We start from the raw sequence: 15,727 nt of genomic DNA, 5'->3' as shown, positions 1-15,727 counted from the left end.
GTGAGCGAAGCTTTTAATCCCATCCCCAGGAGCAGTGGTTTTGGACTTGTTGCCAGATACTGTGGTGTCCTTTGGCTCCTCACTAACTTTTAAAAAATGTGTGTGTGGGGTGGGGGGCAGGGTGGGGTGGGGTGTGTGGGAATGGAGGAATTATTCAGTGCCAAATCTGTCATGAACATCAAAGTTTCTCACATTTATAATACAAAGTTACATTTAACATTTCATCTCAGGAGGATGTCCCAAAGCACTTTTTACCAGCAGTTACATAGCAGTTCCTTAAATATTCCCGATGATGTGTTTTAGCACTGTCCTAAAATTAACCCAATATTTCTGTATAATTTCTGGTTTACATTACTCATCATAATTATAATAAAATAATCCTGGCATTTGATATGGTGCATTTCACATCAGGAGGTCATCTCGGAGCACTTCACAGCGCTTTACTGTGAAGTGGGGGTGACTGTGTATTTGTAGGTGAACGTGTTACAGTCCACTTGAAAGATGGGACCTCAGTTTAGTATCTCATCTGAAGGACAGCATCTCCAACAATTCAGTCCTCCCCCATCACTGGACTGGAGTGTCAGCCTGGTATGTATGAGTTCAAAGGCCCAATGCGCAACATGAACACGCAAGCTTCCAATTCAAAAGTCAGAATGCTACCAACTAAATCAAGCTAATTATAAGTAAGGAACACATCATGAAAAGCCTTTAATTTGATGCTCTTTGTTGACCCACCCTCTGTTCACCATCGTTCAGATCACTGCCTCTGCACTGATTCAATACAATGCAACATATTTACATTGTTTAGCACCTTTCATGTTGGGAGGAAGTCCCAAAACTCATAATTCAATAATATCAGCACATCTTTGATTTTCATGTGCCCTTCCTCCCATAGATTCAGCAAAATGATACAGTCTGCCTTACAAATACACAGTCATTACACTCTATCGTAAAATCCTGTGAAGCGCTGTGAGATGTTTCAATGATGTGAAAGGTGGTATATCAAACGCAGGGATTATTATTACTGTATTATTATTATCGACATCTGAGTGCTGTAGAGGAGGACCAACTGAATCACGTCAGTTTCTTCTGCTGGACTCAAATGCTGCTTTGAGCACAGCAGATCTCAGCGGGTCTGAAGCATGAAAATCCAAGGCAGTGCCCATATATCTGAATCAGGTCGAAGATGGCGATTGTGTAGAACATGAGGGTGGAGTCTTAATTATGCCATAAACAGTATGGAATTAGCCTTGTTTTGTGACGCTAGGTTTCACAAGGAACAAGATATGAAACATGTGAAATTTCACAACATAGTTGATAGAACATAATAACAATAATTATTATAGAACATCAGCAGTTGGGATAAGATGTAGCTTTGTCGTATTTGGTAAAGGTCAGAAATGTCTGTATATATTTATGTATAAGTGTATGACTTTAAGGAGCAGAAGAAATGACACAGAAGCACGTGACATAAAGAAGCACCTATTCAGCATCAGACCGATGGTTTTACTTTACTGGGATGGTATTGATGAGTACAAGGTTATTGGTACTGTAAGAGGCGAGCAGTGAAGCTAAGGCATATTGGAGCAGAGTTTCCATAGGTTAGTGTAATGTGATTCCGATTACTTTAGCAGCTCCTTTTTGAGGATATTGAAGATATGGCTGTCAAATTGCATTGAACTCTTGCAGTCCAGCTGTTTGTAACATTTATTTTTGTTAGATCCCACTCACTGTCAGTATTATGTTCACATAGTTAGATTTTGTTTATTTTCAGCAAATAGAAATTGCAGTATTTAAATACGAATCATGTTCTTTGTAAATGTTTACTTTATCAACTAATGTCAGCTTATGGTGGTAATAACTATTCTAGTGTGCTTATGTTTGAATGAGGACTGAGAGTGCTTTTTAGGAATGAAATGCAATGAAGTGCTTCAATCAGCCCTCACTTCAACATAAACCACAGCAGAGTATTCATTAACACCCTATCAACTTCAGTTCTGAGGTATCAATATTAGCTAACTAAGATCTATTAATACAGCTTTTAGGACTATCTAGTCTAACTGTATGGCTTTTGGATATTTAAAACATGTTGAATGATTAAACGGTAATGGAGAATTGGTAATTGAAATATGCTGCAGGGCTAATACATTTAGAATATTTAGCCGATGTCTAACAAAACCAGGAGCTGCACACTGTTTAGGAGCTATCTTTAGAGAATTTGCCACCTCTGTCTTTGTCTTAAACGCTATCACATGAACTGTGTCAGACATGAGGCTCTTTCGATAGCTGAATGGGCAATTGTACTGTCACAATTGTACAGACTAGAAGGTTGCAGGTTGCATTCCCAGTCTACTTAGTTTAAATGTTTTAAGGCAATGCAACAATTTGGAGTGCTGTGCAGTTACTATGTGGGTTAGGGATTGGGGAGAAATCATCCCACTCCTGATTGTTATCCAATGTCCCTTTCTGAAAAAATGCATGGATGTGGATTTTGAACGAATACAGGAATGGACTCATTTGTACCGTCAGCCACCACAATCAAAATATGAGACATTCCTTGCTTCTCCACACACTGCACTGAAGGGTCAGCCTAGACAATATGAATTCAAAGACCTGATGTGGGACTTGACCTCACAGCTTTCTGACTCAGAAGGAGTGCTACCAATTGAGCCTGTTTTGAAGGCAGGGAGGGAAGGTACAGCTATTTAGCTCTATATATTCTGCATATAGCAATAGTCGTTCCTGTTAGATGATCGTATTGTTGGAACTCAAGTGGTCAGTAAAAATCCCAAGACGCTTAGAAAAAAGGACGAGTTTCCTGGTGTCTTGTCAACAGCCTCCCAGCTGATTCATGGCTGTTTGCTCTGAACAAAATGGCTACTACGTTGCCAACAAAATAGCTGTCACTACACTTGAACACAATTTTGGTCAGCCACATGGAAATCTGTTTACAATCCTTAACAGTATCCAAACCTAACTGCTGAGATTTCCAGATGTGTATGCCACCAACACGTAGAAATTTTCTTACTTCTGAACTAGAATATGCACGCTCACCAAAGTTGGAACAGTATGAGGCACAGTTTGGTAAAAAAAAACAAGTCTTGGGGATTCCAGAGTTTGGTCATTTAGAGCCATGCAATTTGCCATTGTACATGATCTGGCAAGCTTCCCGCTGCATGTCCAGCCCCGTAGGGCTTTGGTTTATGGGGTTAACATGACCTGAGTGGAAAGAATCCCAATCCCTATTGATTGGCCTATTCACATAAGCACTCCAATGCAACAACAATAACAATGTGCATTTATATACCCGATGTGGGACTTGAACCCACAACCTTCACGTGGGTTAGCGTCCTGGAGAGCTTAGTGCGTTGCTGGGGGTGTGCTGCATTGTTGGAGGCGCTGTCCTTCAGGTGAGATATTAAACTGTGTCGGCATTTGCCTGTCACTACATTTTACAGTAAATCCTTTGAAGCGCTTTGAGACGCCCTCCTGATATGAATGGTGCCATATCAAATATAAAGATTTTTATTAGAATTATTATTCCTTCAAGTCCTTGCTCCTGCAAGTCCTGTTGACAAGCCAGGCTGGCTGGTCATCATCAGTCGTGGCTTGACAATAATTGCAGTGAAAACTTTGAGATGTTTCAACATGCACTGTAAAAATTGTAAGCTCTTTCTTTTTTCATCCTGCACATTTTAATAAATGTTTATTTCAGTATATTTCAACACCACAAAAATATTTCTGCAAAGTCTTTCAGATTGCCAGAAATTCAGCCTAAACTCCAATTTCTCTCTCAACAAAAAATTAGAATTGTAACACCCTTAAATATATGCTGTTGAAAGCAATATAAGCAACTCATGATACTCACTTGTTTTGCCCCAGTGCTTTCAAATTTTATTTTATTTATGATCTTTTCTGCTGTAGAAAATATTTTAAGCCAACAATTTATGCATTTTATTTCTATTGTCTAGTGTTAATATTCATGCCAATACATCTGCTTTTAAGCTTATGGATTCAGAAAGGTTTATTTACTTTTGGTTAGATATGCTGACATGAAGCATTAGGTAATTTCTTTGTTGGAATTTCTAGACCGTACATCATTTGTCAAAATTTGCTGACATTCTTTACACTGTATGGTGACAGTCACATCTTTCTCTCTTATAGAAGCTTATCTACAGTCTGTAAATAACCTGGGTGAAACAAACAATGGCTGGCATAATTATGTTTGGGAACATTTGCTCAATAATCGTACTTTTTGGAGTGGAATAATAATTTCCAGAGGTCACTCTTTCCACAAAATGTACGCTTTTAACAGAATGCAAATCAAGTACAGCAGGCTTTATTTTTGGAGCTGTAAGTGAGAGTTGGTACTGAAATCATTCAACCATTACAGCTGTATCTCTGACAAAAAGACATTGATAGGTTCTTAGAACGTTTTGCAAGAGACGGAGAAAGATGAATAATACTTATTCTTGTTCACAATGATAACTTCATTGAACCTGATAATATGATTATTAGCATGTGCACATCATGGGTCAGGGTATTTGAACAGACAATAAAACTCCTGAGACTCTCACAATAGGTAAGTGATCAGAGGCTGAGTCAAATTGCGTGCATGATGATTTAAAAATAGCTTGTATGCAATTAGATAAAACCTACGTAGATGTAACAGAAACTTGCTCTTGCAAACTGCATTTGAGGATTAGCAAGTTCTTTCTCAGTGGTTACTTTTATAAACTGAATAAAACATACTTTTTCCTTCAACCGATTGCTGAACATTATTAAAATTATAAAATATAAAATACATTGAACATGTACGCAGTATATTTTAATACACTGAGCCGGTTGCCCAACTACATTTTTGAGTTGGCATCTAGAATTCCTCATGTGGTTATTATTGTCACTGCATAATTTATAGTAATCTGCAACACTCCGTGTTGTGAAATTACATTATATTTTACCAGTTTTTTTTACGCAAGCAAAAATTAGAACTTTGTCAGTCATTCATTTTTATTGAGTAGTTTCTCTAAAGAACCTACTCAATACGATTGCTTGTCTGTCATAAAGAATGTTCCACAGATAGACTGGTTTAAAGAAGCTCGCACACGCTCAAGAACCTTTTCACTTGGAGTAATTTTGAATCCATAAAATTTAAATTACATTGATTTATTTCATTCAGAAATAAGAGGCTGTACACTGCTCTCGAGACAACACCTGCCTCTGGTCATAGCATTGGGCTTTTGTGAGACAGGTCAGCTATTCTGCTTTGCTTAGAGTCTTTGCTATTCTGGCCTACAAGCATAGTAACTCACTGAATAAAGCACATGAGCTATTGTGACGAGATAAGGAACCATATCAAATGCAAGTATTATTATTTACTCCAGCCTTCAGTATGCCTAGCAGCCATCATTAAAGTATAAAGAGAGTTTGTGGACCCAAAAAATATGAGATAATTTCTCATTTTAAACATGAGTTCAGCAGTCACTCTATTTCTTGTGGTAAAAATATTTATTGTGACAGCCCACTTGAAAGCACTGGTTGATTGTTATCACGGTAAAAGATATAAGTTATTCTAACTAACTTATTGTTAGTGTTTGCCCGCAAATACACAGTCATTCCACTTGAAGTACTTCGGGACCTCCTGTCGACATGAAAGGCGCTGTACCAAATGCAAGGATTATTAACATTAGAACTAACATTCAGTGGCTCTGTTCAATTTAATGGCTAACTGGCTTGAAAACACACTTAAGATTAAGAACCAGAAGGTGAAAATAAAAAGGCTCTGGCTGGTAGTAGGACATTTCCCCTTTTTATTGTAAATGACTAATATTCAAAGCATGTTTGTAATATTACATTTGCTGAAGGCTCTCCAGCTGTGGAGCCAAGTGATGAGTGCAGGAGAGATTGGATGCTACAATTGGCCATAACGGTCTCGGCTTGGTAAGAGGCTAGTAAAATTGCGCAAGCATCCCTTTGAATATCATGAATATTAGTAAGTCATTCAGTGTTGTATTTTAAATATTGCTTTCAAACATTTTGTACTGTGTGCAAAAATTATTTAAAAGGATTTCAATTTACGAGATTATTTAGAATTTTAGGATGATAAGCTCCCTTGGGCTTACTGATCATGCATTCATGTGACGTGTTTTTCTCCAGTGTTTTGTGCTATCTCTGTGGTGCTGTGGATCTTTTCATTGTATTCCACTTTTCCAACACCTGCTTGCACTCATTAATACAGTAGCACTGCGCCAAATGTTATTTGTGGAATTTTCAAGCCTTTGTTAACCTGGGGCTATTTTAGTCTATACAGTACTTAATTTTGCCCTTTCTGTCGTTGGCAGAGTCAATTGTGCTCCAAAGAAAGCGTCTTGGGAATTAACAACTTGTTCAATATTTAAATCAGACAAACCTCTATAGAATACTGTTACCTCTGCATATATGCCATAGTCTCCATTCTGCATCCAACAATAATACAATACAATTTATACTGGTATAGCGTCTTTCATGTCAGGGGGACGTGCCAAAGCACTTATAGTCACATACATTTTTCATTGGTTAAAGGAGATATAAAGTCTAAGGAAAATGCTTTCTGTTCAAAATAGTGCCTCAATATTGTTGAAAACATGTAGTTTGCCAACTGAGTCTTTGGTTTGATCCAATACATGGATCCAACTCCTGCACTCAGCCTCTCTAATAGTGACATCTGTTTTGGCTGTGAAAATATTGTTTGATCCTCTCTATATTTAGGAAGTGTTTTGAACAGAAAATACTTCTGCTGGATTTTATTTGCCCTTCAGGTACCATTTTTTTGTTCATAAAGTAGCAGGTTTGAATATTTCTGATTAGATGTCATAATTTATAGCAGATTATAGTTAGCAAGCTGCATATAAAAACTTGCAGTGGACCTGGCTGGTGGTAAATGGAAACACTAAATCACTCTATAAATCTTGAGATTCACTTCAAGGCTGTTTGTTGGTCATTATTGTGCACAAATTGGCTACCACATTCACCTTATAGTTGTTATTGTTATTAATCAAGTTTCTTTACTGGTAAATTGGTAAATTGCCTCATTGTGTTTTAGGTTCATTAACTTGACAAATTCCACTAATATTGACTGCGTTATTTTGGGACTTATTGTGACTTGATGCTTCATTGAGTAGCCTCAGATGCTCTAGTGACCTGCCATAATATGTTCTTTTATAACAGAAATTGGTCAACTCAAGAAAACTGCTTTTAGTGATCGAGCTGATCCTGGTACTCATTACTTTTATTACAATGTGAGTTTTCTTGTTCGTCAGGAATGCCAGCTTGGTATTGAATCAAATTTAATAATAATAATAATCCTTGCATTTGATACAGCGCTTTTCACGTCGGGAGGACGTCCCAAAGCGCTTCACAGAATATACTGATAGGGATAGGGATAGCCTATTCCAACATTTCAAGGTTCTACAGTCATTATGTTAAGCACCAAGAGAATTTTCCTAGTAGCAAATGTGCTGCTTGCTACTGACTGAATGATTATAATAATCCTTATAATCCTTTGATATGACGTCCTTCAACTCGAGATGGCATCTCAAGGCAGAATATATTGTAAAGTGCAGTGAGGGTGCATTTTGTAGCAAAATTGCAAAATGCTTATGGTGAGCTTGTTGTAATTTCTTGAGAAAATGTGAAATGTCTCTTGTTTATAAAATAATGAATAATAATCCTTGCATTTGATACAATGCTTTTCAAAGCGCTTCACTTAATACACTGTAAAGTGAATTGAGTGTATATTTGTGGATGAAACGCGGCATCCATTGCATTTAGTAGTGTCCCACAAACAGTCGTGGATTGACGTGACCAATTCATTATTCTTTTTATTTTCTTGAGGGATTATTATCAGGAATGTGGAGTAAGGGAACTTGCCCAAGTTCACCCTGCCGGGATTCGAACCCAGGTCTCTCGCTTGCAAGGCGAGTGCTCTAATCACCGAGCTACAGGATTCCACACATCTCGTAAATTATCTCACGAAATACTTTTTTCAGGACAACAAGCTGCCTTTAAAGCACTCTATTTTGAGGTGTTTTAGCTTGGTTTCAGAATCGGGTGGGACTGAGGGAGTCTTAGTGTACTATTTTTCAACAATAGTAACCTTTTAAGTTCAGTTTAAAATTTCAGGTATGCCATTGAAAATACAACAATGGGAATTCCAGCCAGGTCAGAATGGAAACCCGTTAACCAGATAGACAGAGAAATGCCTTTGTATGCTTTAGGAAAAAAAGCAGAGGCGATAGATGTGGGTAAATATCAGACAAGGTGCAAGTTCATGTCTGAGTGAGAGTGTTCAGTGGTAAAACGTCTGTGAGAAGCTATCACCAAGGTTGCTTATAATTAGAGGGTGCAGTCATTTGTGTAACTCTATTCATTGCTGGCAGTACATACAGTTCTCTTACGACTGATTTCTGCCAAAGAATTTACAAAGAATTGTGCAGAAGTTGGCATTGTTCACATGAAGTAAATGCACAAATATCTAATAAAAAACAGTAAGTCATTGTTTGGTAGTTGTAAAAATATTTTGCCTGCTTCCAGTTTAATGCTCTAAATCCTCAGCACGCTATATTTAATTGACGTTTGGGTCATTCTAACTCACATGATAATTTGAAATCCCTGTTTTATAATTTCTGTTTTGTCAGCATTAGCATCAAATATCCTTCCAGACTGTACATTTGAACTGTAGCCATAGTTGCTTCATTGGCGGACTTGCCTATGTTGTCCACCTCTGAGACTCAGCTCTTAAAGATTTGGATTATTCATTCGTCATTGCTTTTGACATCTCTAAATGTGTTGGACAGGAAGTGGCACCAAGCACTACTAAAGTAGTTGAAATCTTATGATCTTCTTGCTTATTTAGTTTCCTTACAAACCAAAGCTGATGATTCATCCTACATTCTATATTTCCATCAGCTCATGGGTTCTCAAATTCACTTTCTTCCTCCTCCATCCATCAAAAAACTCATTAACTGTTTTGCTGATGATTCCACTACACGTTGATAAACCTTCAAATCATACCCATTCAACAGGCACAACCTTTGTTCTACTCTTAATAATTCCTCTCGTGAATTATTAAGGCTTGATCTCCTCCAGGACCTTCAATAAGACAAGGAATTATTGTTGCTTTCAGATCTTTAAAGACATAGGGATCAGTTTGGTATTAAGAAATCCATTAACACCTCAAAATCAACTCTAATTTCTTCATATCCTTCACAAGTCTGACGAACAGATAAAGTAACTGTTAAGCTTTGACTGCTGTATCCTTAATCCTTTATCATCTATTCCCAGTCAAGAGTATTCAGGATTTTCCCTAGAAAGTAAAATACCCTGCGATGAGTATTTGTGTCATTTGATGCTTGCTGTTGAAACTGGCTCCATAACAGCATTTAAAAAAGGAATGAAATAAATACTTGAGGGAAAATATTCTTAAAGGCAATGGGGAAATAGTAACAGAGTGGGAATCGTCTAGTGCGAGAGTTAGTTGCAGTAAAGGAACATGCTAAGTGATTTCCTTCTATAGACTTGCTACCATTCTAAATATCTGTACTTTATTGATGAAAATGTCTGACGAAGTATTTTTGCTCATATTTGAAGATATCATTTGAAGAACCTGAAGTTTTAAAATCATTTACTATTAAATATTTTCAAACAAATTTGCCACAATCAATGATCTTACAATCACTCAAATGCAAGTTTCACAGCTTTGCTCGTTCACACACTGAGTTTCCGAACTCGGGAGGTGGGTGTGAGGAGGTGTTAGATATTCTCCCATGACAAAGGCTTGTAGCTGGAGGCAGACTTGTCCAGGGATGTGGTCAAGTGTGGGGAGGGCAAGCAAAAGGATTTAAAGGGGAGATTACCCACCAAAATATGGTTCCTTAGAAACCTGTTAGAGAGAGAAAAAAATCTCTGCACAGGTCAGTATCAATGACAGATATTACTTGTTTTATTCAAGTTTTATTCAATGTTATAGAACTACGTTTGCCGAGCACCAAGCAATACTCTGCATCAGATGTTGTACATTCATGTTCAAAGCTGAGCCCTTCCCATTTTCATTTATGTAATAGTTTATGTTCTTTAGGAAATAGTTACACCAGATGGAGAGAGATTTAAACATGTTCTTGAATGACCAGCTTCCCAGCCTTGCGTGTTACTGCCTGAGAAATCTGCAGCATTCTTTTCACATATGTCTCTAACTTGCATGAGAATTGGCTTTTGTGGTTAATTATTATAGTGTCTCTGGTTATAGTTGCATCAAGTGATTGATAGCGAGTTTATGTGTGTTTGTGTGGGGATGTTATGCTTTAGGAAAATGTACTTGGATAAAATTGAGCAATGCATGTAATTCTTGTACAGTTAAAGCACTGTACTTGTCCCTAACTTGATGATAAGAGGCAAATATTGCAAGTACAACAGCTTTTTTAAAAAAAAGGATCCCTTTTCCTTTTAGAACTATTCCAATTTGTAGTTATGATCAAAGCAGATTCACTGTTTATACTTGATGCAGTCTCTGCTGCTCCCTAGTGAGAGAAGAGTGTGGAGGAACATTAAAACTACATGTGTTCTGCAGCGAATGTTTCTGCTCAGTTGCAGTTTGGTATTGGAACCGCCTAGTGGCACATTTGTGACTTGCTGTTTAAGAGACTTGTCACCAGATTTCTCCTTAAGCATCAGTATGAAAACTGAAACACCAGTGCATCTAATCATATCTGAAACGGATGGGAATGCGGTGAAATGTTTATAAATAATTTGTAATTTTAGAAAGATGTAATATCTGTTTTGGTGATCATTTCAATGTTTGGTGGACCTGCTTTCATGACCTCTGTGGTATATTTAGTATTTAATTGGTGTGTTATTCAGTGGTATCAACCTAGTGGCATTAATTTTGATCAGAAAAGTAGTTTCAAAACCCTGGCCAAAAATCTCCCAGGTAAATTGGTCATTCTCTTTATAACTGTTTGTTGGTCCTTGCTGTGTGCAAATTGGCTACCTCGGAAATGCACAGCAAACATTCAATGCACACTTGAAAAGCAATTGCTTATGAAGTACTCTGCAATGTTTCAATGTGGTAGACACTATATAAAATGCAAGTACGGTATTATTATATTTTGAGTTTGTAATGGACAATTAGCAATGAGCAACTAGACAAAGATCAGCCGATTTAGCAAATAGTCAGTCAGACCAGTTAATAGACTTAAATAATAAAATAATCACCCTTGTATTTCATATAACACCTTTCACATGTCTCAAAATGCATCACAAGATTTACTGCAATGTGTATTTTGCAGACGAATTGGGCCGACAATTTGTGAACAGCAGTGTTTCACAGATAGCCATGGAATGAGTGAACAATTTTATCTGGTGAATCTTTAATTTCCACCTGAACAGGCAGATCGGACCTTCGTTTAACATCTCATCCGAAGAACACTTTACTGACTTGGATGATCTTTGCAGTGTGTTGCCAATCAGGCCAAGATGTCTAGAAAACACTGCTGGATGTACTATTTCAAGTTGAATTGTATTCAGTATAACATTGATTAATCAGTGTTTCATTTGTTCAGAGTGCAAGGTGAACTGTAGTGGTCTGACTTTGCAGTCTGTGGGCTATCAGACAGTAAGATATCAGTGGATGGGATTGCTACCTTAAACATAATGGTCCCAAAATATCACTTATATTTATTTCTACTCTCCTTTTCAATGCTCCCCGGATGATGATAGGGTGTCAACCTAGCTCAGTTGGTATCACCTTTGCCTCTGAGTCAGAAGATTGTGGATTTAGGCCCCACATCAAGATTTTGAACTCATAATCTAGGCTGACACTCCAGTGTTGCTCTGCAGAGGTGCCTTCCTTCAGATGAGATATTAAACAAAACACAAAATATTGCAGATGCTGGAATCTGAAACAAAAGCAGAGAGAACTGAGAAAACTCAGCAGGTCAGGCAGCATCTATGGAGAAAGGAAAGTGAGTCAACGTTTCGGGTCCACAACCCATCGTCAGAACTGGGGGAGATATTAAACCTAGGCCCATCAGCCTGTTCAGGTGGATGTTAAAGATGCCGTGGCAATATTTGAAAAGAGAAGGGGTTTTCTCCCGGTGTCCAGGCCAACAATCCCCCAGATAAAATGGGCAGTTTGTGAAACATTGCTGTGATGATGTTATACTGTTTGTTTACCCTGTACAGTGCAACTATACACACTTCTGACTATGATCTTTTTCCTCTGATGTACCAACTTAGTTGGAATGAGGAACACTCATATAATGCGCAAAAATAACCTCCAAGGTGCAGATTCCAGATTTTCAACTTTTGAATGTTGCCGTATTAATAAGGAGCTCATTCGGGATTGTTCGAATTATTATTTGTCACTTAACTTGTAGGCCTAGGAGAGATTGCGGCTGAGAAGTGTTCAGAATGTTAAGCCTCATCTGGGACCGGAGCCTGTGACCGCGGAGGTGTTAAATGAGCACTTCACTGCTTTACCATCAGGCCTCTGATCCCATGCGTCTTTGGGAGATGTCCTGGTGTTGTGTTACTGAATTCTAACTGCACCACTTCTGCTGGCAAAGAAACACCACAGGCACCGTAAAGGAACATGAGCTCTGCAGCTGGAGCAGAGGAAATGTGTAAACTAGCTCCTCATAAATAAAATATTTTTAAGTACGAATTTATTTGTACTTCAGGAGGAAGTTTATATGTGTCAAACCTTTGTTTCTATTTCTTTATTAAAAAAGTTTGCGCAGACCTGTTTGGTAATGTGGCAAAAACAGAGCACCACAAATTGAAGACACATGTTCTTTCTTCATACACTACAATATGCAGCCAGACTTGTTTTGTGGTTGATAATTTAATTTTGTCCTCTACCAATTCAACAGAAGATGACCAAATTACATTCCTGCCGTTTAATCTCATCTGAAACCAAGCACAACAAGAAGCGACTTTTGTTTAATAAAAAAATTGCTAAACGCATTCTCTGCAATTCTGTAACAACAGTGCATTTATTCCTGGTCTACAGTAAAGTGTGTTTTAATTGTGAGTGCATCCTTTCTGAAAGGCCCTTGTTTGTTCTTCTCTGCAGGAGAAAAGCCATACAAATGTTTTCATTGTGACTATGCAGCGACCAAGTTGATCTTACTACAATGCCACATGGATCAACATAACATGGTACCTCGGGTTGAATCTAATGAGGACATTACAGACACCAGCAACAGCACTCAGGCAGCTTTGTCTCGAACAGTGGGAACTGGAGCCTCTTCCCCTTCTGGGGATGCCACTTACTATTTGGATGTTAAAAGGTCTGACATAACCTCTGAGGAATACAGATGTAAAGCCCAGATTGATGTACCAGTGAAACGACAGAAAAAGGAGCGCTCTGGCTCTTACGAAATCTTGGAAAATGCCATTCACTCCAGCATACCCACCACTTGTCAGAAAATGTCAGACAGTGGAATAATTTCGACGAGTTCAGAGTCAGCGCAGTTGGACAGTTCAGATGAAAGTACTTCAAGTGGAGAGCTCCTTTCACAAGATATAGGCAAAGGCCAAGCTATCGATGTCCAAGGACAAGTAGCCCAAGATAGACTTCCTTTGGATCTGACCTCAGCACTTCTTAAAAAGAGTACTTGCAATAGTAACTTAGCTCTGAAGGATTCATCTACCTCATTGCCACAGAGTTCCGTGGTGACCCACCTCTGTCAGTTTTGTGATCACACGACCCTCTACCCTGAGGTTCTCTCAATGCATCAACGTGTTGTGCACAAGTTGAACCTTGATGCAGTAGTTCCTAAATGGCTTCCCAGGAATGGGTTCAAAGACAGGCAGCAGGACATGCTTCACGGTGCCGGAGGTAGGCGGACTGGGCCGCCTCCTGTACTGGAGGGTAAAGACAGCTCCCCTTTACCCACAGCTAGAGCCATGCGCACCCACGCCCCATGTCAGAACAAATCGCCAATCCCAATAGCAAATGTGCTCCCCTCAAGAAAACGGCCCACACCAGTACACCGCGGGGTTTATCCTCAGCCGGAGAGAATGGGGTCTGTGGGCTTAGGCCTGGACACCTGCTGGCAGCAGAATCTGAACAGTTGCAATCAATATGACTTTGCTTCAGAACGACAAAAGGTGAGGTCAAAGCCAGAGGTCCAGCAGAAAACGTCTCTGGTTGGTAACCTTGAAAACCACCTGCTGCCCGCCCAGGCTGCAATCCTGAGACCTGGCATGCCAAGCGAGACCACCGGAATATATCAGGAGGCATTTTTCCCACAGGAGGGTGTCGGGTACACACTTCCTGGCTCCCCTTTCCAATCTGACTCATCGAAAATCAAAGTCAGTCAGAAGCCTGAATGCAGAGTCATATCCACAGGTGAACAGTACGCAAACATAAAGACATTGTTATGCTTCAGCGACCATCCCCGGCGAGAGGCTTACATGAGTTGACATCATCCAGAAACTGCGACCTTGGCGGGCGAGTGAATGTGCTGATGTGGCAGCGCTGTCCCAGCTCTGTGGGAGTCTCTGCACCATTACGTACTGCTATCAATCGAGAGTCACCATCTGAACCTGATCAGGCTTCCAAGCACATGGATGTTTATAATATCTTTCAGACTTACAGTCCCCAAGACCTGTCTGCACTGTACCAGAGCTGGGGTGCTAACAGCTGCTTCTCGGATCCAACAGGTAAACGCAAAGGGAGTTTGTTTTCAAGCTGGTTTTAGGATCCACTTTGAAATGCTAAAGTTTAGCAGCACATGGCCCACAATTCCATTCTACATAGCCGAAAAGACTTGTTTTCAAATTCAAGATCATGAGAACTTTGGAAAATTCTTAATTTTAGTCTTAATTCAGAAGCTGGGTCGCTTTAAGAACTGCAGGAAACCCGTGTCCAAATAAAGACTGAATTTAAGAGTTTTCCACAGTTCCTCATCGATCTTGACTTTTAAATCAAAACTGTCCTGCAAGCTAAAGCTAGGTGGAAATTCAGGTCTTGTCTGTCAGCCATTCATGTGTCAAACACTAGAAAATACCTATAGTGATCTTTTCCTTATGAAAACCCACCATGTACGAGGATTGGAGCATTCAGTGCTCCAAGACGCTACCCAGAGGATGCTATATTGCATGTAGCTGCAAAGAAAAAATCTGTAAAGAAAAAATTGCTACTTTAGGAATTGGCACATAATGGAGCTCTAATAATAGTTTAATTGTTGTGGGGAGAATGAAAATTTACAGTTTTGTATTGGCTCAGTGGCAGGGTGTGGATTGTTCGGATAAGATGGCTTTCTGGTACATTACGTGCAGGATGTGTGTGTTTGTGTGTGTTTGGTGGAGTGTATGTATGTATGAGGTATGTGTGTATGGTGTTTGTGTCTATGTGTAGGGGGGGTATGATCTGTCCCTCATCAAAAATACCATGGCAGCCCATTCACTTACTGCATCCACAAGGAATTGCCAGGCTCCTCTGAAACCTCACTTTTGAATTTCCCAATCAGCCATTGCCCTATAAGCATTCTGCACTCCAGAGCTGTGTTTGTGGGTGTCAGGCACTTTGCATCTTCACTTGACTCATTTGCTGTTTATAAATGTCATCAGCCCATTTCTGCAGGGCCAACATGATTGGCTGCGCTGTTTTTGGCTCATGCTAATGAAATGAGATTTCTCGTTTAGGGAAGCGGGATCCTCATACGAATGTGTTAGCATTTAGCTA

General features: G+C 39.2%; 1 protein-coding gene across 1 annotated transcript in view; it reads left to right on the top strand.

Moving 5' to 3' along the window:
- znf516 (zinc finger protein 516) overlaps nucleotides 1–15,727 on the top strand; it is a 124,016-nt gene that overhangs the window by 71,852 nt on the left and 36,437 nt on the right. Inside the window, 2 exon segments of the mRNA XM_007900570.2 lie at nucleotides 13,109–14,434; nucleotides 14,437–14,703. Of these exon segments, the coding sequence (XP_007898761.2) occupies nucleotides 13,109–14,434; nucleotides 14,437–14,703 (1,593 nt within the window).

This window comes from Callorhinchus milii, unplaced genomic scaffold (assembly GCF_018977255.1).
Source record: "Callorhinchus milii isolate IMCB2004 unplaced genomic scaffold, IMCB_Cmil_1.0 Scaffold2, whole genome shotgun sequence".
NCBI lineage: Eukaryota > Metazoa > Chordata > Chondrichthyes > Chimaeriformes > Callorhinchidae > Callorhinchus > Callorhinchus milii.
The sequence above is the reverse complement of the archived record's forward strand: the minus strand, read 5'-3'. Positions and strand labels throughout refer to the sequence as shown.